Source organism: Solanum verrucosum, unplaced genomic scaffold, assembly GCF_900185275.1.
Source record: "Solanum verrucosum unplaced genomic scaffold, falcon-dt-bn FXZP01000049.1, whole genome shotgun sequence".
Classification (NCBI taxonomy): Eukaryota; Viridiplantae; Streptophyta; class Magnoliopsida; order Solanales; family Solanaceae; genus Solanum; species Solanum verrucosum.
Window position 1 is genome coordinate 2390018 of NW_026020221.1, and position 23980 is coordinate 2413997.

Below are 23980 nucleotides of genomic sequence, written 5' to 3' on the forward strand. Positions count from 1 at the left end.
AAAGTGAGTGGAATTTTTAAACTCCTCTGCAAAAACTGACACTGGCAATTTTTTGGTAAAAATTTGTAGCTAATTTGGTATAACAAATCTTTTATTAAGTTTTGGAGCTTTTATAAAGAATCTGTTAAGTGTTCAGTAGAGTTTTGCAATTGATCTAGATCTAGATCTATACTCCTAGTCTTACATTTAATTTATCTGAATTCCAAATGTAAAAAGAATATTACCATGACCTCTATACTCCACGAGATAAGAGTAAGATTTGTGTACACTTCATCTTTTATATTTTATTTGTAAAATATGTTGTTGTTTAACGATAAGTCACATTATAGGTGCATTTGTTCTTTCGGTTGTAAAGTTTTTTGTTTTTCTTGTCCTTGATAAAAGTAAAAACAAAATTGTGTTTTTCTCTACCCTTTTTGCGCAAAAGGTGTCAAATTAAATTGAATGAAAAGCAAGAAAAGAGTTCCAGAAAACAAGACAAAGTGTGAAGTGATGCCAATAATTCTGTAAATACCTATTGGCTGAAAATGATGGAACTGTCAATTTTTCATATAGTAGTATAATGTCCATTAAATTCTGCTACTACTAACTCCATAGTGACTACCCTAGTATATAAATGCAACAAAGTGATGCCAAAAGGATTTTAAAAAAATGATTCTTTGCATCTATTCTATCCTTGATGAACCGAATTATCTGATATCTATTGTTAGAAGGTGACATATATTTCATGAAATTAATCGTGGTACACAAATAAAATATATAACAGCACCCAAAAGGTCACATGTCAACTGATAATGAAGTTCATGGCACCAAGCTAAAATAATAATATTTTTTAAAAAAATTTGAAAGCACCATCTTTGGCATTTTTAAAGAATAGAAAAAAGAGTGATCTCCTTCTCCCCACTTACAAGTTTGATAAACAAATCCGAAAAAACACCCATCTAAAATTCCTCCCCACTCTCTCTTACATAATGGCCTAGCTGTTCTTGGATCCGGAGATTCTGGCAACTTTTTCAAATTTTTATATGTAACCTACATAAAATCCATTAGCCCACAAGACATGATTTGGTTTTCCTCTCTTTGTCTCTCCTCCCTAGGCTTAAACCTCTACACCAAAACCAAGAACAAGGCTTCCTTTCTCTGCTTAATCTTGAAGTTTGTAGCAGCAGTCACATATTTGTTCTAATCTAATGCCTGTTTATTCATGGACCCTCTTTTTCTTTTTCTCCTTCTTTCTCTTTACTACCTCCTCTGCTCTCAACCCTCAAGGTCAGGCTCTTCTTTCATGGAAGACAAGCTTAAATGGATCATTAGATGTGTTGAGTAATTGGGATCCTACTGATGAAACTCCATGTGGTTGGTTTGGTCTTACTTGCAACTTCAATAAGGAAGTTGTTGAATTGGAATTGAAGTATGTGGATTTGCTTGGGATTGTTCCTTCTAATTTTAGCTCATTGGTGTCATTGAACAAGCTTGTTTTGTCAGGGACTAATCTTACTGGTGTAATTCCAAAAGAGATTGGGATGCTTCAGGGACTTAAGTTCTTGGACTTGAGTGACAATGCATTGACAGGTGAAATTCCAAGTGAAATTTTTCACTTGCCAAAGTTGGAGCAACTTCATATCAATTCAAACCGGCTGGTCGGATCGATCCCAGAGGACATTGGTAACCTCACAAGATTGGTGTGGCTTATATTCTATGATAATCAGCTGAGTGGTGGAATTCCAAGTAGTATTGGGAATTTGAAAAAGCTGGAGATTATTAGAGGAGGTGGAAACAAGAATCTTGAAGGTCCATTGCCTCAAGAAATTGGCAACTGTAGTAATTTGGTTATGTTAGGATTGGCAGAAACCAGCATTTCTGGTTTTCTACCTTCTTCTCTTGGCCAGCTGAAAAGACTCGAAACGCTTGCTGTTTACACCTCCTTGCTCTCTGGACAAATCCCACCGGAGCTCGGGGATTGCTCCAAGCTCCAAAACATTTATCTTTATGAAAATTCACTCACTGGTTCAATCCCAGCTCGGCTTGGTAACCTCAAGAACCTTCAAAACCTCCTTTTGTGGCAGAATAATTTGGTTGGAACAATCCCTCCAGAGCTTGGGAACTGTCAACAATTACAAGTCATTGACATTTCAATGAATTCGTTAACCGGAAGCATTCCGGAATCATTTGGGAGATTGAATTCAATGCAAGAGTTACAGCTGAGTGTTAATCAGATTTCAGGTCGGATTCCAGCACAAATTGGCAACTGCACTGGTCTTACTCACATTGAGCTCGACAACAATGAGATAACCGGTTCCATACCATCGGAATTCGGAAACTTGTCGAACTTAACTTTGCTGTTCTTGTGGCAAAATCGTCTTGAAGGGGAAATTCCTTCTTCAATTTCCTCGTGCCATAATCTCGAGGCTGTTGACTTGTCACAGAATGCATTGACTGGTTCGATTCCTAAAGAGATATTCGATCTTCAGAAGCTGAACAAGCTACTCCTACTGTCTAATAATTTCTCTGGTCCCATTCCACCAGAGATAGGGAACTGTTCATCGCTGATTCGACTTCGGGCAAATGATAACAAGCTGACCGGATCACTGCCACCGGAGATTGGGAAATTGAAGAACTTGAATTTCCTTGATGTCGGATCCAATCACCTCACCGGGATCATTCCACCGGAATTATCTGGATGCCGGAATCTGACATTTCTAGACTTGCATTCCAACTCAATCAGTGGCAATTTACCGGAGAATTTGAATCAGCTTGGAATCCTCCAGTTCATTGATGTTTCCGATAATTTAATTGAAGGCACTTTGAGTCCGAGTTTCGGCTCACTGACTTCACTCACCAAACTTGTTCTGGGTAAGAACAGGTTTTCTGGTCCTATTCCAACTCAACTCGGTTCCTGCATGAAGCTTCAGTTGATTGACTTGAGTGGTAACCAACTCTCCGGCGAGATTCCGGCGAGTGTTGGTAAAATCCCTGGTCTAGAAATTGCACTGAACCTCAGCTGGAATCAGCTTTCCGGTGAAATTCCGGCAGAGTTCGCCGCATTGGACAAGCTTGGAGTGCTTGATCTTTCTCATAATCAGCTCTCGGGGGACCTCCATTTTCTCGCGGACCTACAAAATCTCGTGGTTCTGAATGTCTCGCACAACAATTTATCGGGGCACGTGCCTGACACCTCATTCTTCTCTAAGCTCCCACTCAGTGTACTTGCTGGCAATCCAGATTTATGCTTTCCTGGCAACCAGTGCTCCGCCGATAAGGGCGGCGGTGTCCGTCGTACCAAAGCGGCGAGGGTGGCGATGGTGGTGTTGCTTTGCGCAGCTTGCGCCCTCCTTGTGGCAGCTCTCTACATCATCCTCAGCGGCAAAATACGGAACCGCAAGGCCCACGATTACGATCTAGATGGCGACAATGACGTTGAACTTGGCCCACCATGGGAGGTCACAGTATACCAAAAACTCGACTTATCTATAACTGACGTCGCAAAATGTTTAACCGTTGGTAACGTCCTCGGCCGTGGTCGGTCCGGAGTTGTGTATAAAGTGAATATTCCGTCAGGATTGACGATCGCTGTGAAAAGATTCCGAGCATCGGACAAGCACTCGATGTCGGCATTCTCGTCGGAGATTGCCACGCTGGCACGAATTCGACATCGGAACATTGTTAGATTACTTGGATGGGCAGCAAATAGAAAGACTAAGCTATTGTTCTATGATTATTTACCAAATGGTACATTAGGTTCATTTTTACATGAAGGTTTTGGAGGGTTAATTGAGTGGGAAACCAGATTCAAGATTGCATTAGGGGTGGCTGAGGGCTTAGCTTACTTGCACCACGACTGCGTTCCGCCCATCCTCCACCGCGATGTCAAGGCTCAAAACATTTTATTAGGTGACCGTTACGAGCCATGTTTAGCTGATTTTGGACTTGCTAGACTCATGGAGGAGGAAAATTCTTCAGTTACAGCAAATCCTCAGTTTGCTGGATCTTATGGCTACTTTGCCCCAGGTAAATATTTTTATTCTTCCTAGTTCAAGTTCATTTCTTTCGAAAATCAACTAGTTATGATTCATTTATTACTTTAGTTATTAGAGGAATTCTCCTCTAATGCAATTATGTAAGGTTTCATTTATCACTTAGTTCAAGTCCATGGTGGAGCTAGAGGGTGGAAGGGAGTTCATTTGAACCCTCTTTGTCACATAATCACACATATATAAGAACTATTTTTTCAATATATATATATATATATATATATATATATATATATATGTGGAAATTGGAAGGAAGTAATCTCAAAATACGCTTGATATCAATACAGACTTGGCTAAAAATAGTACAAATGGAAGAAAAAGATCCATGTAGGTGATAGCTTAATGTTAAGGATAGGTTAAAGACTCGTATGAAACTTTAATCATGATTATTATTAGTATGATTTTTTTTACTGATGATATGATGTGAGCTTAAATGAAATTAGGATTCATATAGCCGACCCCAAGTTTGCCTTTGGATTTTTTCCGTTTTTTCCTTTATAGAAAAAATAAGAACTGAATGCGAGGTAGCAGAAGAGAACAGATATAAAGCACTGCAAACAGAGAGCAAGAAGGAGAATTCAGTTTAAGTTGCTTCCATACGGATGGAATTGTGTCACTATTTTGACAATATATGCATGTGAAGCCATGTGCTAGCTTTAACTATGTGCAAAACCAAGTTTGTCATGACATACTTGGCAGCTACAGTGCTATTTCCCCATCTTTTTGCCTGTGTATGGCCCCCCACTAAAGATACTTAGGATGGGGGATACTCTAAAAAAACCATAACCAAAGTTAGTGGTCACACTTTCACCAGCCAAGCATGGACACATTGCTGCTGTCTCCATACCCCTTTGGCCATTGCTTGTTGTCCGATTGCGATATGTGAAAAATAATCGCCCAACAAATGCCTTTGTTATGTTTCAAAAAACATCAAGATCAAATAGGTGATAAATATCTGGCATGAAAAGGACTAAACTCTGTTCTACTGTTTTGTCTTTTGCAGAGTACGCTTGTATGCTAAAGATTACAGAGAAGAGCGATGTTTTTAGCTTTGGAGTTGTGTTGCTAGAAATCATTACTGGGAAAAAACCAGCCGACCCATCCTTCCCTGATGGCCAACATGTTATACAATGGGTTCGCGACCACCTAAAGAGCAAGAAAGATCCAGTTGACGTAATTGATCCAAGGTTACAAGGACATCCTGATACACAAATTCAGGAAATGCTTCAAGCCCTTGGAATAGCCTTGTTGTGTACTAGTAACCGGGCAGAAGATCGTCCTACAATGAAAGATGTGGTGGCATTACTCAAGGAGATTATCCATGATCATGCAACAGGAAATGAAGCTAAAAAGACACTGAACAATTCCTCAAAAATGTCCGATACTTCATCATATTCCTACTCGTCTTCATCTGTCACTCCAGCTCAGTTGCTACGCCTCCAAGGGTCGTTTAATTGCTCTCTGACTCACTCATCCTCCTCCGTTAGCTATAGCACCAGCAACCAATAATAATGTAGCGATAGTCATGATAGATCTGTAATTCTTTTGAACTAGATAGTATTAGCAACCATAAAGAGCTAGGTAGAGGGAACCTTATTGTCAATTTAATTGTTAAGCAAATGAAAATGAAATCCATTGTACAGCAAAGTCAAAATTTTCTTTATCTCCCTACTTTACAGTGTCCACTAACACTATCAATTCAAACAGCCTTCAAATAAAAACAACGAGAAACGGAAAATTACTAGCAGCCATTGATAGACATTTTGAAGTGATTGACAAAACGAAAGTAAGATAATTTAACAGGTTTTCGTAATGATAGAACTATAATTGTACAGGAGCAAGTATAGTGTAACATCATGTCGAATATGTCTATTAGCAAAACCGTTTACATGTCTGGTCCGTTGTGCATGAATATGAGAAAATGAAGTCCTAATCAAACATTACATTGCACCAAAATTAATAGATGCCAATGAATTTCAGCACCTTGGAAAGTAATTAATCATAATTCTTCCAAGTTTTTCCAAGTACAAAATATCAGTTGGACCATTCCTTTTTCACAGATGCACTATTTTACACTTTTCCAATATCTTTTATACTTTGTAATGATAGAGACAGTGAAAAAGAGAGTAAACCATAATATCTCTAGTTGGTGTTTATATACCTCCTAACTTGTAATTGAAGGGCTAACAAATAAGGGTAGTAGGAACGGTATCATGATTTTCACTACAGAGATTCAAAATATAAAGAAACAACATTACACCAACTAAAAATAATTTTAACTTTGTTATACAATGTAATTTTTTGACAAATCAAACCTCTTGCACCCCTAGCTTCGCCCCCTACGGAGCATAGGAAGGTTGAAGCAATGATTGAAAGGATGACCCTTATGGCTCCATAACGCTAGAAGAAGTTTCTGCCAATCCAATCAAGTGAAATGTTCTCATCTACAACAACTTAAGGACCCCTCAACTTTCATTATGTGACAGAGATATATGTACGACACAACTTATAAATCAGTGAGCAAACACTACCAATTTGAAGACAAAAAACAGAGTTTATGCCGAACCCACAAACTATACGACGTTTTTATCGAATCATTTTTTATTTTAGGAATTTGATTTTTTCTGTCATTTGTAGACAACGGGTTAATACAGAATACAAGTGTCTGATTTCAACCATTAGAAGCATTGTCGATCACTGTTTTGACAAAAACATGATATTAACTAAAGTACGTATTGTTTTAATCAAAGTTTTGTGTCCATAAATCTGTGGATAACTATGGACCTACAGGCAACACATTTAATTAGTAGAACATCAATCTGCTGCCAAAGATTTGAATAATCAACGGATAATATGAATATTCGTACTATTCATGGTTTTAGAAATAGTCAAGTGAGAACACAAGTCAAAAGTCAAGAAAAATAACAAGCAGACAAATGAGTATTCATAATATGAATATCTATATTTGATAAATTTTCAAATAATCATTGTCCGACTCATATTCCATGGATTAAATTAAATGATTACTTGTTGTTTTTTTTAAAAAAAAACACCATGGATTCAAATGAAAGAGTGGTCACGTGACGAAGCACACAAGACGAACAGAAAGTGCAAATGTAGTGCCGTTGGGTCAGTTTAGAAAGTGGGCAGTACGTACCACTAAACATGGAAGTGAATAAAATGATTGTAACGGCATTATATATATTAAAAAAACACACAATTCAATATATTAATTAAAAAAAAAAACACTTATATCATATTACTATAACTCACCTTCTTTCATTAATTTTTCTTTTGACTACCCTTCCATGGAGAAAATATATTAAGTTCGTATGTCAAATATTACTCTTTATTGCATTATATTTGAAACACTTATTACAATATTCCTAGCGAAATTTATGATTTTTGCAAAAGGGATAAAGTAACCCCAGCAGAAAAGATTCCCACCAACTTAGGAAATCCATGAAGGTCACTTTACATTCTTGCTATTTCCATAACATTTGTACGTTCCTGCGCATAACTGCTTGTGCTCTACCATGTCACCCATGAGTAATTTAGTGAACCTCATAGTGTCATAGTTGCTTAATTATATCATCTACGTTAATTATATATTTGTCTCAATAAGTCGTAAAACTTCTGTTCTGTTTCAATTGAGGTTGATATGTATAATTTTAAAAATGTCATATTTTATGTAACTGTCTAATATGACACTTTACTATGTTCAGATATTCAATTGGAACAAGTTGTAGTTTGAATGTCTAAATTAAATTTACTAATAAATTTAAGGGCTATCGGCGTATTAAACCTACTTTTTAAATCCATGAATGCATGAAATATTTAATAATTTATCAACAAATTCATCTACCAATTCAAATTCAAAAGAATTTTTTTTTTCAACAAACTAGCCATGTTTAGGATTTTTTACCATTTTTTTGTGTTTATTTTAGAAAAAAGTTATAAGAAGAAGGGAAACTTACATAAATATACTATATTAAAAAAATATTTACCATTTATAGCAATAACATTTTTTTTCACTTGATCACTTTTAATTCATTTATAATGCAGTTTTAATACATATTACAAAGAAGAATTTATTATTCACATATAATACAAGTTTTATTGATGGTTAATACATTTATCACACATTTTAATACACTTATAATACAATGTGTCAATTTCTTACCAAACAAACATAATATATTTTTAAAAAACAATTATAATACATATATATTGCATACATAATTCACTTTTAATACATATTGCAGATTTAACATAGTATTGATATGTATTGCTATAAATGGTAATAAATAAAAAATATCGCTAAAATCAATAATTATTTATTAAAAAATATCAATCCATGTAATTTTTCCTAAGAAGAAATGTTGGTCCACAACTCCACATCCTAAGAGATTGTGGGTTGGACCGAGCTCATCTTTGGGCCCAATATCTGGGTGTGCTCTCCCTAAGTGGGCTTGTCTGAGAAGGCCCAGCTTACTTGACATGCATACTGTAAGCCCAAATTTAGAAGTGATTCAAAATTATAACGCAAGATCTAGATAGCTAGATGGTTATATTGCTACTTCTGTTTTTCAGCTGGTATATAAATTGCAATGGTGACTGCACCTAGGGGGGGAGCTAGAAAGGTTCAAGAGTTTATGTATATGTAGTACATGTTGAACCCTCGATGCATCAACCAATTCCAAAAACAGGACATATCATCATAACAAATAAAAACGAAAACAGGACATATCATAACAAATAAAAACAAGTAAAGGACAAGTCTTTAACTCAATATAGAGTTGGTGTGACCCAAATTGGAGGACAAACACGACTCATGGAACGATCCTCGTAATGAGGCTGAATACTGCCATCTGCTAAGCTGAACACCCCCATGTCCGAGCCCCCTCCCTCTTCATAGTTAAGGTATATTTTCCAAAAATCGTCCGTAAAATAGATATGATTGGACTTGATTCCTGGAAATTGAGAAGCTTGGACCGATAGAGAAGCACTATGACCAACAAAAAATGCTCTGTCCCCTAATTCCCTGGTTTCCGTCACTTTGCCGCCAGCTAAATCAACCTGGAAAACTCGAAAACTTATTGTTCCATATATATAGTTATCTTCAAATCGGATGTCGTCCAATGATAACCTTAACTTGTGGTCCTCCCTTAATTCGACGACCCCATATCGTGCAACTACAAATAATGATCCTAGTGATTCTAGGATGTATAAATGGTTTTCGTGGCCTATAGCATCTTCTAACTGCGCTATGACATTTCTAGTGGGTTGAGAGCTAGCAACATCATGAACTAGGACACGACCCCAATAACCCACGGAATAAAAGTGCCCATTAAAATATGTCACGTCAACATGTTCAGGTTCATCCCAGATAATCCTGTTCCATCTCAAATCTCCTGGTCTCCAAAAACTGAGGTTATTACTGAGTCCCTCAGGGACCATAACCATAAGAACATAGTCGGATGTATGAGAAGGACTAGCTGATAGAACTGCTTTGCTAAAAAACGTCCACAACTCTGCTGTCCGGTCATGCTCATAATTTTCCATGGTATTTGGATGGGGCAATTCAATCTCAACACCAGAGAAGGGATGTAACAGACTAATTTCACCCGCATCTTTTCCGACTGTGATAAGCCAACCCATAGACTCCATACAACGTTTTCCGCTAGCCTTTGGAATCTTCTTCTTCAAAATCATGCCATTATAGAGACTGAAGAATTTTCGACATGAGCAAGTTCCCTCTTCAGCTAACATAAGCCATGGAATTCTAGGCAGGTCATTGTTGAAATTGTCCTTGGTAGTTACAGAGTGCCACGATTTGCAAACAATGCCGAAATTTAGGTAGTTTTCAATCAGATTGAAACGTCTAGCTATGAGAACCAACAGGTCGTATGGAAGCTTCGACCAATCAGCAGACATCTTGCTGGACAGTTGATCTAGAAATCAGCACACACCAAAGGTATTCTTATAGGAAATCCTCCTTCGGACAGAGTCCCAAGTACATGTGGAATCCTAATCAATTGATCTAGAAATTATTTATCAATAGATCTTTTTGCCAAAAATATACTTGAAACTATACTTCCAACTTAAACTATACTTCTTAACAGAAAACATTCCCAAGCATTTAAAACTTAACTTCTATCGTTCTTTTAAAATTTATCAAAAACATAACAAATTTCACACAAAAACATGTGCAGCTCACATTAGCAATAGAAAAAATCTATTTAGGGGGATAACATGACCCTAGTTAAGTGTAAGTGTGTAACTGAAATTTTGGAAATAGCTCGAGGTGATACATGTGCTTTGTTCTTATATTTTTAAAATATTTTGAATTAACAATTATGGTAACTTATAGTATTTTTTACGTAGCTTTTAAATATGTACTTTTTATTTAATAAACATAAAACCTTCATTCCCAAATTCACGATCAAAATTAAATTATTTGACTCTTGAAGTATGAAACAAAAATTAAAACATCATAAGTAATAAAATATCATTTGAGAGATTCTTCAAGGGAAGTGTTAGAGAGTTTCTATTGGCTATATATAAGAATGAACAGGTCTATAATGAATAATTCTAAGACAGGCCCCGCGTCCTTTCTTAAGAGATGGAGCAACCGTCACTCGACAACTCAAAACTGACCAGTACAAAATCATGTGATCCATCCTCGTTTACGTACCCCAAATATCAAGTTATATCATGAGAATAATCTCTCATAAGCTAGTTTTTGGGAATAAACGACGTCGAATATCAAGTTATATCATGAGAACAATCTATGACACAGGCCCCTGCGTCCTTTATGGAGCAATCGTCACTCGACAACTTTCTTAAGAGATAGAGCAATCGTCACTCGACAACTTTCTTAAGAGATGGAGCAATCGTCACTCAAAATTGACCAGTACAAAACAATGTGATTTGTCCTCGTTTACGTACCCCAAATATCAAGTTATATCATGAGAACAATCTCTCATAAGCTAGTTTTTGGGAATAAACGACGTCGAATATCAAGTTATATAATGAGAACAATCTATCAAGAGACAGACGCATCTCAATTCTTGTTATAGCCTATAAGATTAGTACATTACATAACATCCACAGGGGAAAAAACATTTAGGTACATTGTCACTAATATTTCTTTTAATACAAAAGTTGCAACATGATAACATACCTAGTTATTCTACTTACACTAACATTCCATTTTTCCAGCATCCCTAGCATCCTTGTGCTCAAGGTTAACTTATTAACTGTACAAGTCGTCCTCGTCTCCAGCAGCATTAACAGAAGCGAATGGATCGGCTGTTGCCCCGGTTGGTGTAGCATTAGCTGCATGCTCTGCAAATTTGAACTCAGTTCCAAGTCCCCGTGATTGTTGTAATGTTTGAGCAAAAAGCTGGTACTTCCTAATGTCAGCATCACTCACACTTCTTCGAGCATATTTCATGGACTCCTCAAAGTGTGCAGCCTTTATTTCAGCCACTTCATCAGTGTCATCTTCATCCATGGCTTCAGGGTTCACGCTCCTCTTCCTCTCTCGCTCAATATCCTGTCATTCACCAATCAAAGATGAGTAAAATTCATCTATTACAAAATCGGGAAAAAAAAGGAAATGACCGACGGAGCAACAATTGACATATTGAAATACCATCACTAATGTTCACCAGCATTTGCAATTTGCATCTAACTTCTTAAAGGAATTCCAACATATTAATGTGCAAAAGGAGCATCTCTTACCTTTTCAATGTTTTCCCTAATGGCGTATTTGCATGCTCGCTGACAAATCTCAGTTATGTCTGCACCACTAAAAGCACGTGTATAACGTGATAGAGCTGACAGATCTACGTCCTTTGCGACGGGGGACTTACGCAAACATGCTTTGAAGATTTGAAGACGGGAAGCTTCATCTGGGAGGGGGATGTAAATTAGTTGGTCTAGACGACCTGGTCTGAGCAATGCAGGGTCAATAATGTCTGGCCTATTTGTTGCCCCAATAATGAAAACTGTTTTCTTTGCTGTCATTCCATCCATCTCCGTTAACAATTGATTGAGTACTCTATCAGCAGCACCACCAGCATCTCCCACTGAATTTCCTCTCTAAAAGAGGGACATATGCAACAAAAGTTGGATCAAGAAGATATAAAATTGTGACAGAAATGAAGAGACAACTCTACATCAGGCTCAGGTTTTTGAGGTAGTACCTGTGTAGCAATGGAATCGAGTTCATCAAAGAACAGTACACATGGAGCAGATTGCCGTGCCTTGTCAAATATTTCCCGAACATTTGCTTCACTTTCTCCAAACCACATCGTGAGCAACTCCGGTCCTTTCACACTTATAAAGTTAGCCTGACACTCATTTGCAATAGCTTTGGCCAGTAAAGTTTTGCCACAACCAGGTGGTCCATAGAAAAGTACCCCTTTAGAGGGTGACATTCCAAACTTCTCAAACTTCTCAGGATGCTCAACCGGATACTGAACAGTCTGCCGCAAGCAAAGTGGATTTTCAAGTAAGAACAGTAGAAGATGCAAATGAGGGAATTTAAACACCATCTCCACCCCAACGAGAAGAGTCTTTTTTCTTTACTTCGGAGCTGAAACTATTAACCTAAACTAGTGACTTGTTAGGCTCTTATCAATAGGAACAATTATCAAGTTTTTCTTTTTTGTCCAAGTTTTGGACAAACAATATATACAGATGACGATGGAACCATCAACAACACCTAAGAAGTCCGTAATGGAATCAAAATTTTCAATTACATGCCTCTTAATTTTGTAATCACATACCTCTTGAAGTTCCCGCTTGACATTTTCCAGCCCCCCAATATCCTCCCAAGAGGTATTGGGAACCTCCACTACCTGAAAACCAGGAGATTCAGTCACTGAGAAGTACCAAAAGGAAACATAAACATTGAAAGACAACGAACAGTTAACTCCTACTTGAAGGAAGGCTTCAATTAGGAATAGATAAAACTCACCGTTTCTCGTAGTGCTGATGGATTTGAAGCACCCAGAGCAGTTTGAAAATGCTCATTAGTCACAGCCATTGAATTCAACACTTCAGCATCGATGGTCTCATCCTCCAAGTCAATAACATCCATTTTCTCCCTGATACACTGCAGCGCAGCCTCAGTGCACAAGGCAGCAAGATCAGCTCCGACATAACCATGTGTATCTCTTGCAACCCTCTCTAGATCAACCTGACAGCATCAACAAAAAAAATTGATAGAACTGCTCATAATTGAAAAACTAGGTAAACATAGCAAGCAACAAGAACAAGCAGAAAGCAGCTCACATTATCATCAAGCTTCATGTTTTTAGTATGAATCCGTAGGATCTCCAGCCGCCCTATTTCATCTGGTACGCCAATGTCAATCTCCCGATCAAATCTTCCAAATCTCCTGAGAGCAGGATCAATACTGTTTGGTCTGTTGGTAGCCCCCATGACAATCACATGTGATCGAGACTTGAGCCCATCCATTAATGTCAGAAGTTGGGAAACTATTCGCCGCTCAACTTCACCATGTGTCTTTTCTCTCTTTGGAGCAATCGAGTCTAACTCATCAATAAATATAATAGATGGCGCATTCTTTTCGGCTTCCTCAAATGCCTTCCTCAAGTTACCCTCACTCTCACCAGCCAATTTGGACATAATTTCAGGCCCATTAATCAAAAAGAAAAAGGCACCAGTCTCATTTGCCACAGCTCTTCCAATCAGGGTTTTCCCCGATCCTGGAGGACCATACAGGAGAATACCTTTCGGTGGCTTCACACCAATTGACTTGAACAACTGTGGATGCCTCAGAGGGAGTTCAACCAGCTCACGAATCTGAGCCATTTGCTTCCTCATACCCCCAACATCATCATATCCAACTTCATTTAGTCTCTCCTCGTCTTCACGCTTGATTGGTTCTCCCTCACAAAAGATCTCTGTATCAGGTGCAACAACACAATATTCTCCCGGCTCTGTCTCAACCACTTTAAATTCAACACTTCGCATGCCACCTCTGACTACAAAGAGATCGCCCTTCCTCACAGGGCGGTAAGACTCCAAGAAGTATGCTGGTATGTCAACAATGGCACATGCAAACAGATTTTTAAGACTGTTAAATGAGATATGAGATAATCTAGATAATGAAAAGAGAAAACGGTCAAAAACACACCTGAGATACTTCATTGCAAGTTTCATATCTAAACTATCAGTTGTTCGTATTTCCTACCCTAACACCACTATTTATCAAAATACATTTCGAAGTTGACTAGACCAAGTGTTCGAATACAATCACTAAACGCGCGTGACAACTTAATTTGTCATAAAAGAAGTTCATCAACATGGCAGCTGACTCAAGTTAAGGAGGAAAATTAAAGGTGTTTTTGAGCATTATCTCTAACGAAAATGACGAGGATATTGAGCATGGAAGAAATCAAAAATCGAGGCGCTTACGCTTCAAGTAGGCATCAAACAGGTTGCCAGTGATCCCCTCAATTGTATCATCAATTGGAAGAATATGAACACGCTTCGCATACTTAACATCAGGACACTGGTGTACAGATACAACATCTCCAAGACGAATCCTAAGATTAGCTCGAACAACTTTGTTCAATCTGATCTTATGTTCTTCACATTGCTCATCCGCAAGGACTACACAAACAGTGTCCTTCCGTTTTTTACCCTACAATACAAGTTTCCCTTAACTTTCTTTCTTAAATATCAGAGTCTCATCACGTTACAATAAACAAAATTAATTAAGGAAAAGAAGAGAATTGAATAAATTCAAACCTTTAGCAATACAGTATCTCCTCTAAAGAACTGGAGCTCTTCCATTTTAGCAGGGTGCATAGATACCACGGAATTATCATCACTTATGGCCTCATCAACAATAAGGCGGTTAGGAGATTTCTTCCTCTCCAAAATTGCAGTAGCAAAATCTTTTTTATTGTTTTTCCTAAAATTGAAACAGTCATCAAATTCAGTAAATCAAACTTGTGATCACAGAAACATAAAAGCAGCTACTTATTTAATTTTTATAAAATAGAACATACGAGTCGGAAGTGGAAGAGTTCGGGTCCGCCATGAGAGAGTAGTATTTTACAGAGGTTTAGAAATGGGTGTAGAAACTAAAAGTTGCAGAAGCACAAGGAAAAGGACAAAGTTGGCAAGAGCAATATTGTATACTTGTCCTTTCAACACATAATTGATCACCTGTCCGCTCATAGTTTTTGTTTTCTTTTTTTCTCTTTTGACACGTCTGTGCAAATTGGATAACGATTAACATGTCGCATTTGAGAGCTAAGTTATTCAGTATTCAATTTTTATAAATATATATCATATTTGACAATATTATTTTGATGGGTGCAACAATCAACACACTCAATATGATTTGTAATTTATTAAAATCTACATTGCTATTATATATTAATTAAGTTATAGGAGAATTTATATATCAGTTTTACGAAAAATTGAAGATAAAATAGCTATATACTATAGTCTATATAGATAGACATTCATATCAAGTTGAAATGTTTAAAATATAAGACATTTATATCAAGTTGAAATGTTTAAATAGTCTCTTAATATGCTATCAAATAATTTATACAAATGTTTAGAGCCATCAATATGGGCTAGGTCCGTTGGGCCGACTTGACCTAACCCGTGGTTTGATAGGGTTTGGCTATGATTTTTGGAGCCCGTTTAAGAAAATGGCTTGAGAAATATGAATAGGGTTGGCTCGTGGGTCAAATAAAATTAATTAAAATAAAAAATAAAAAATAAAATAGAGTATTAAAAATAACAAGAGTCTGAACTCAAAATATGTTTCAAGTTTGAAATATTACAATTTAAACACAAATTATGTTTATAAAATATGTACTACATAAAATAAAAATTCCCTAAAATTTCTAGGTAATCACTACATAGGTCATGGTCACTCATAGCCTACGAAATATTGTCATAGTTTTTGTGTTTTATTATGATAGTTGGAAAACAATTAGGCTAATATTTCTATTTAGCTATTTATGCATTTACTTGAAATGAAACTTAATAAATATTATAAAGATAATTTTATTTGTGTATACGATTAACAAGTAGTAACACTAACACCATGTAATATTGTCTTGTCGATATTTATGATAATATTTTTAAATTATAATTTTATTTTAAAAATTATAAGAAATAGGGCAAACCACATAAATCCCACTAGTTTAGGTCTTAATTATTAAGTTTCTCAATAGTTTCAAATATTACTTCTTGTACCATATTTTATGCTTAGGATACATGAGTCTAAATCCATGAGATACATGCAGTATCTGCCGAATTTTAAAATTGAGATACAAAATTTATTTATTAAATTAATTGGTTGGAACCGATTTCCTTAATTAGAGGAGTAATTGAGGATTTTCAAAATACATAGATAATTAATTTCATTTTATTATTCTTTGGAATAGTAAATTCATTAATATTATTAATATAAGATAAAAACATGTATATCTTAATGCAATTTGATTTATTTCAAATTATTACTCTTAAAATAATAAATTCATTAATTTGATGTATCTATATCAATATATGATGTATCCAACAAACTAAACACTTAGATACATGAGTGTCCTGCAAGTACATTCATATGTATCATAGAAGTATCTAGCATTAATTTCATGTATTTGTTATAGGTATCTAGTATTAATTTTATGTATCTATTTATATATATATAATATTAATTTCATGTATCTTTTATATGTATATAGTACTAATTTGATGTATCAAGTATCAATTGCATATGTTATATCCAAAAACATGTATCTCGAATACATAGTAAGCATATACATCTAATTATGTGTATCTAAATATGGAATATACATAAAGAAGAAGCATATACATCTAATTATGTGTATTTAAATTTCATACGTTATATCCAAAAACATGTATCTCGAATACATAATAAGCATATACATTTACTTATGTGTATCTAAATATGAAATGTAGTTGAATCACATGAATTTAGGAACAAATCACGACTGTAGAGTATCTGTCGTATCATTAATATCATCGTGTTGTTAAAAATCATGTATCCAAAATTTAATGGTGGATACATATACATGGTCAGACACCCCATTACTAAAAATACAACTCAGATCTTAATTAAGATTACTACTTATTGGATACACATGTTTCAAGGGCTATATCAAAGTAATATTGATACTATCAAATCCATGTCACGGTAACCAAAGAAAGCCTTAGAAGAACACCAGCAAACAAAAACTCTCTACAATACTCCCTTTGATTCTTTTGCGTTGTGGCATAACATAATCAAAACTAAGATCCATTTCTTCCGGAGACAAACAATCAAGACCTACTCTGAATTAAAGTTTTCTCTGTAGCAGTTACTTTGATTTGATCTAGTTATAAATGAACAATACAAAATAATATTTGGGTTCAGGAGAATTTGTCGGCCATGGTGATGATATCTTGAGAAGAAGAGAGTAGATTAGCTATTGTTGGAATGAAATTGTACGATGAAATTCCTGAATCATAAAAGAGGAGACATAATTGAGTGATAAATATGGGAGAGGAGAATTAAGAGATAGTGGTTGATTTGGATTGAAAGAGTTAATTAAGCAGATAATTAATCAATCATAGTTTTAAAGTATGTGGGTATCTAATAATCTCATTGTATCTTCAAATAATATATTAATATATGGTATAAAATATTAAAAGTGGTAATATATGTAATTGTTTGAAAGTAAAGATAATATTAGTATATATAGTAGTGATGTATGTCTAATAAGGTAGTTTATCCTAAGAAATATACTTTTAAGAAAAGAGGGTTGGCCCGGAAAAGCCCGTAGCCCACGTACTTGTGGGTTGTGTCGACCATTTTCTGGCCCACATAAAAAAAGGGTAGCCCGACCTGACCCGTCAAATTTTAAAGCATATATGAATTAGCCCGGATGGAATGGGTCAGCCCATATTGACAAATCTACCAAAATTAATGTGTCGTGTTTGAATCAGCCATTACGAGTATACCTTGCTACAAAAATTGAGCAGGGACGCTAAAAGTGCTAATAAGTAGTTCATCCGTTCCAATTTAATTTTTATTTTAAATTTTTTGAAATTAAAAAAAAAAGATTTAAATTTATAATCTCAAATTAAAAATATATGTAGTTATTTAATATTATGGTCACAATTTTTAAACTTTTCATATAGAATATTAAAATTGAAAAACTTACCATACTTTGACTAGTGCTTTTAGTTTCACTATTTTTCAAGTTTCTTACGCAGTAACTTTTCTTTTTAGGATTCTACTTTAGTTCCATTCAAAAGTTCCCATGTGACTTGGGAAATAATTTTTTTTTAATATTTAGCCTTCTTTTTAGAAGGATGAGTTCTAATATATTCAGTCTTTTAATTCCTTTTTGATTTAGGTAAAACTTAGTAGGATCAAACTTTTTATGGAAAATAATTACTTATGAAATAGTATCCAACAGTACAAATATTTGAAAATTTGCCAACCCTATATAACTTTATGGGAATATTTAAGTACTAGGGCAAATCTCTCTTTTTGTGCACAATGATGGAGAAGCTTGGTCATGAAGACATAACATCGGAGATTATATCATGGCTTCCAGCCAAATCTATCATGCGATTCAAGTGTATTTGTAAAGCTTGGAATACTTGGATAGAACAGCCCAACTTCCCCAAATTGCACCAAGCCCGTTCTCAAGCCCGTCCCTCTGGCACCCGCCTTTTGTTTGAACTGTATCCATGTGAACCGCGTCCACATCGACATCCGCTTGATTATAAGATTGGCTTTCGTTCAAAAAAGCAAAGACGATTAGAAAGATATTCTTTAGAATTCACAACACGTTTCTACATTGAAGATATGTTTATATGCTCAAATCATTGCAATGGCCTTGTTTGTTTGTATAGGTCTAAAGATACTCAAGTTTATTTGTTCAATGTGAGCACGAGGGAGATTAAGGCCTTGCCTTTCTCTGTGGAAGGCGTGAAGAAGAATACAATGGATCCTAGATTGTATTTGGGATTTGATAAGGTAGCGGAAAAATACAAGTTGCTCCATATTATTTGGGAAAGGGAACCCCGAAGAATGATGAAGCATACGATTCTAACTCTAGGAACCAATTCGTGGAGATCAATCACTATTCCCAGAGATTGTTTTATGACTTATGCAAGACATATTTACCTTGACGGCTTTCTTTATGGAGTTGATACTTTTACCTACTTCAATTTTACAGAGGAGAAGTTCGACAATCTTCCACACAAACAACTTTGTAAGTGTAGACTCAGTTTGAATGTGATGCAAACTGCATTACGGGGAAAACTGGTTGTGCATTGCGGAAGGGGACGTGCAAATGCCAATTTGATATGCAATGACCTTAAAAAGGATTTTACGAAATTTGTGGATTATTCCGATATTTCAGAGAAAGTTATCACTCTTGAAACATACAGGATTGACAGGCCGACAGAGCCCCTGGACGCTGTTTTAGCAACAGCTAGCATTATTGGTGCCCCAACTTCTTTACTGCACCCTGATCTATTCATAATAGCACATGTCAGCAGTTTCGTCGACAACATTATCCCATTAACGTCTTTATTTTGAAAAGTTTTTTAGTTTTTTTCTTTTACTTAATTGTAGGCATATGTTGGATTTCATAGTTGTCATAGCCACAAGAATGACTATTGTAATGAATAGAGAAAGTTGATTATTGGTGAAACTCATTTGGACTTCTACCACCAGCTAAACTTTGGGCCTAAACGTTTTGGGCTTAAGCATACACTCAGATCCAATAAACAAATCTGTACATATCATTAGGTCTTGCAACGTTTCTTTTATTTCTTGTATTTATTTTGTTTGTTAGAAATAGGTCAATTAGAAATAGACACCTGTCTAGTTTTTAAAAATATTTAGCCTTCTTTTTAGAAGGATGAGTTCTAATATATTCAGTCTTTTAATTCCTTTTTGATTTAGGTAAAACTTAGTAGGATCAAACTTTTTATGGAAAATAATTACTTATGAAATAGTAATCCAACAATACAAATATTTGAAAATTTGCCAACCCTATATAACTTTATGGGAATATTTAAGTAGTAGGGCAAATTTTCTTACCCCTCTCTTTTTGTGCACAATGATGGAGAAGCTTGGTCATGAAGACATAACATCGGAGATCATATCATGGCTTCCAGCCAAATCTATCATGCGATTCAAGTGTATTTGTAAAGCTTGGAATACTTGGATAGAACAGCCCAACTTCCCCAAATTGCACCAAGCCCGTTCTCAAGCCCGTCCCTCTGGCACCCGCCTTTTGTTTGAACTGTATCCATATGAACCGCGTCCACATCGACATCCACTTGATTATAAGATTGGCTTTCGTTCAAAAAAGCAAAGACGATTAGAAAGATATTCTTTAGAATTCACAACACGTTTCTACATTGAAGATATGTTTATATGCTCAAATCATTGCAATGGCCTTGTTTGTTTTGTATTTGGGATTTGATAAGGTAGCGGAAAAATACAAGTTGCTCCATATTATTTGGGAAAGGGAACCCCGAAGAATGATGAAGCATAGGATTCTAACTCTAGGAGCCAATTCGTGGAGATCAATCATTATTCCGAGAGATTGTTTTATGACTTATGCGAGACATATTTACCTTGACGGCTTTCTTTATGGAGTTGATACTTTTACCTACTTCAATTTTACAGAGGAGAAGTTCGACAATCTTCCACACAAACAACTTTGTAAGTGTAGACTCAGTTTGAATGTGATGCAAACTGCATTACGGGGAAAACTGGTTGTGCATTGCGGAAGGGGACGTGCAAATGCCAATTTGATATGCAATGACCTTAAAAAGGATTTTACGAAATTTGTGGATTATTCCGATATTTCAGAGAAAGTTATCACTCTTGAAACAGACAGGATCGACAGGCCGACAGAGCCCCTGGACGCTGTTTTAGCAACTGCTAGCATTATTGGTGCCCCAACTTCTTTGCTGCACCCTGATCTATTCAGAATAGCACATGTCAGCAGTTTCGTCGACAACATTATCCCATTAACGTCTTTATTTTGAAAAGTTTTTTCTTTTACTTAATTGTAAGCATATGTCTACCACTTTTATGTTCAACATTGATATACATTAGATTAAGTATAATCTAAGCATAATTTACTAGATATATATATGGATTAAGACGACAAGAAATTTATAACATAACATAGCGACATGTGCCATCCATCCCGCCTTTTGATTATCCTGCAACAAAGCAAAGATTCGCGAGGAGAGGTTTAGGAAACTTCCATACAGCTGCATTATGGAGAAAACTGGTTGCAACTTCGACTGGGGACAAACATGTCAATTTGATATACAATGATCTTAACAGATTCAGAGAAAGTTGCCTTGCTTGAAACAGACAAATTTAAAGCACGGAAATACTGTTTTATTTAGCATTATATTAGTGCCCCAACTTCATTGTTGCCCCCTTACCTATTTTAGATAACGTACATTTGTAACCAGTTTTGTCGACAACATTATCCCATCACATTCTTAAGTTGTTTGGTTTTTTCTTTTATTCAGAAAGTTGTAAACATATTCGCATTGAGTTTTGGAGTGCTTTTGGTACTTCTTGAAACTGATGCATTACACATACTTTTTGAAATCCATGAACACGTCAAATATTTCATAATTTTTCAACAAATACATCAATTCAAGTTCAAAAGAAAGAGATATTTCAATTTTTAATACAATATTGTTGTATTTCTACCGTAGAGTTTCTACGTACTATTCATTGTCATAAATTGTATTTTGAAGTTTAATAATTTTATGACAGTAGAAATTCTTGAGCTTTTGAGGGTTTTTTTTTGGGACATTTTACCAAAATTATATACATTTGCGGGGTAATTACATCCTATCCTATCCTATCTCAAATATATTTCTTGATTGTTCGATACATTGTAAAAGATAAATTACTTAATGGGAGGGATGTATCCGAGAAGGGATAGATATATCCGAGAAGGGATAGGTCGAGAGAGAATTTTTATAAAAAAATTTAAATGATAATTTTTGTTTTTAGAGATTATGATATTTGTGTATTTATGTATTTTTTTTTCTTTTTTTCCTTCAAAAACATCCATGTTGGACGTCTTTGACTCTGAAGTTTGGTCTAAGTAATTTTTTCTGGGGAAACTTACATAAATACAAGAAAATATTTATCATTTATAGCAAAAATATTTTCTTTTTAGTTGATCACTTTTAGTACATTTATAATACAATTTTAATACATATTACAGAGAATAATTTATTAAACACATATAATACAAGTTTTATTGATGAATAATACATTTATCACACATTTTAATACATTTATATTAATACAATGTGTCAATTTCTTACCAAACAAGCATAATATATTTTAAGACAATTATAATACATATATATTGCATACATAATTTACTTTAATACATATTGCAGATTTATCATAGTATTGTTATATATTGCTATAAATAGTAATAAATAAAAAGTATTGCTAAAAGCAGTAATTATTTTTTAAAAGTTACCTATTTAAGTAAGTAATTTTTTCTAGAGGGGAATTGTTGGTCCACATCCTAAGAGACTGTGGGTTGTACCGAGCTCATCTTTGGGGCCAACTTACATGACATGCATACTGTAAAGCCCAAACTCTCCATTGCCAATTTATGTGACTTATTAAATTTTGTTTAAAATATTTATGATTTGTTATCAAACTTTGACTTTAGGTTGGGGTAGGTTGATAGAGTGTATAAAAATAATTTTTTCTTTATAGAGTGTATTAGCAATCAATACATGCTCTTTAGACTCATGCACTAAAGTGTATTTATAATGAAAAAATTAGAAAAATATTAAATGAATTTGTTAAATATATTGTTACTCCAATATTGATGATTGAGATTTATTATTTATTATATATGAAAACTTAAGTTTCACATTTAAAGTTATTTTGAAAATATGTTAACGTTTAGTTATTGAATTTATAATAGTAACAAAAAAAAATTGACAAAAAATTTAATCAACTTTTACGTCTCCCCAGTGCTAAAAAAGAAAAAATAAATAAAAAATTGACACAAATCCGATTTTCTCGGATTTGTTTTTTTTAAAGAGAACTAAAAAAAAACAAAAATGTAGGATATTATTCCACCTTTTTTTACCTAAAAAAGAATTATGTAAAACTTGGTAGGAACTTATGGAAAACAATTACTTGTGGAATAGTAATCCAACAATACAAATATTTCAAAATTTGCCAACCCTATATAACTATATGGGAATAGGGTAAATTTTTTTACAGCTTTCTTTTTGTGCACAATCATGGAGAAACTTGGTCATGAAGACATAACATCATGGCTTCCAGCCAAATCTATCATGCGATTCAAGTGTGTTTGTAAAGCTTGGAACACTTTGATAGAACAGCCCAACTTCCCCAAATTGCACCTAGCCCGTTCCTCTGGCACCTGCCTTTTGTTTGAACTGTATCCATATGACCCGTTTTCATATCAAATTGACTTTCGTCCAAAAAAGCAAAGGCGATTAGAAAGATTTCCTTTAGAACTCACAACATGTTTTTACTATAAAGATATGTTTATATGTTCAAATCATTGCAATGGCCTTGTTTGTTTGTATGTATAGGTCTAAAGATACTCAAGTTTATTTGTTCAATGTGAGCACGAGGGAGATTAAGGCTTTGCCTTTCTCTGTGGAAGGTGTGATGAAGAATTCCATGGATCCTAGATTGTATTTGGGATTTGATAAGGTAACAGAAAAATACAAGTTGCGACAAAATTCCCCAAGAGTGATGAAGCATATGATTCTAACTCTAGGAACCAATTCATGGAGATCAATCATTATTCCCAGAGATTGTTTTATGAGTCATGCGAGAAATATTTACCGGCTTTCTTTAT

General features: G+C 35.1%; 4 protein-coding genes across 5 annotated transcripts; 2 read left to right on the forward strand and 2 right to left on the reverse strand.

Annotated features, from left to right (window-relative positions):
- The first annotated feature begins 934 nt into the window (after positions 1-934).
- LOC125831010 (LRR receptor-like serine/threonine-protein kinase RGI3) lies at positions 935-5710 on the forward strand. The gene is made up of 2 exons (XM_049510202.1): positions 935-4008; positions 5035-5710. The coding sequence occupies exons 1-2, from the start codon at positions 1191-1193 to the stop codon at positions 5538-5540; spliced, it is 3324 nt and encodes a 1107-aa protein (XP_049366159.1). The 5' UTR covers positions 935-1190; the 3' UTR covers positions 5541-5710.
- Positions 5711-8819: 3109 nt separating this feature from the next.
- Positions 8820-11247, reverse strand: LOC125831085 (F-box protein At2g26160-like). Its single transcript, XM_049510276.1, has 2 exons — positions 11241-11247; positions 8820-9985 (listed from the first exon to the last, which is right to left on the reverse strand). Exons 1-2 carry the CDS (start codon positions 11245-11247, stop codon positions 8820-8822), a joined length of 1173 nt encoding a protein of 390 aa, XP_049366233.1.
- Positions 11248-11260: 13 nt separating this feature from the next.
- LOC125831310 (cell division cycle protein 48 homolog) lies at positions 11261-15268 on the reverse strand. 2 transcript variants are annotated; one of them, XM_049510509.1, is made up of 9 exons: positions 15246-15268; positions 14823-14988; positions 14487-14715; positions 13338-14104; positions 13021-13242; positions 12830-12901; positions 12245-12526; positions 11781-12140; positions 11261-11592 (listed from the first exon to the last, which is right to left on the reverse strand). In XM_049510509.1, the coding sequence occupies exons 2-9, from the start codon at positions 14880-14882 to the stop codon at positions 11290-11292; spliced, it is 2295 nt and encodes a 764-aa protein (XP_049366466.1). In that variant the 5' UTR covers positions 14883-14988; positions 15246-15268; the 3' UTR covers positions 11261-11289. The 2 variants fall into 2 exon arrangements, with proteins under 2 accessions (XP_049366466.1, XP_049366465.1); XM_049510508.1 differs by lacking the exon at positions 15246-15268 and adding an exon at positions 15086-15165.
- Positions 15269-18612: 3344 nt separating this feature from the next.
- On the forward strand, positions 18613-19659 carry LOC125831086 (putative F-box protein At1g60370). Its single transcript, XM_049510277.1, has one exon. It carries the CDS (start codon positions 18613-18615, stop codon positions 19657-19659), a length of 1047 nt encoding a protein of 348 aa, XP_049366234.1.
- The last annotated feature ends 4321 nt before the right edge of the window (positions 19660-23980 follow it).

Coding starts and splice junctions, on each gene's coding strand:
- LOC125831010 (XM_049510202.1), top strand. CDS start 1,191: ATGCCTGTTTATTCATGGACCCTCTTTTTCTTTTTCTCCTTCTTTCTC. Junction 4,009..5,034: donor TTATGGCTACTTTGCCCCAG/GTAAATATTTTT, acceptor TGTCTTTTGCAG/AGTACGCTTGTATGCTAAAG.
- LOC125831086 (XM_049510277.1), top strand. CDS start 18,613: ATGGAGAAGCTTGGTCATGAAGACATAACATCGGAGATTATATCATGG.
- LOC125831310 (XM_049510508.1), bottom strand. CDS start 15,117: ATGGCGGACCCGAACTCTTCCACTTCCGACTC. Junction 12,527..12,829: donor TCAAGCGGGAACTTCAAGAG/GTATGTGATTAC, acceptor TGCTTGCGGCAG/ACTGTTCAGTATCCGGTTGA. Junction 11,593..11,780: donor TTAGGGAAAACATTGAAAAG/GTAAGAGATGCT, acceptor GGTGAATGACAG/GATATTGAGCGAGAGAGGAA.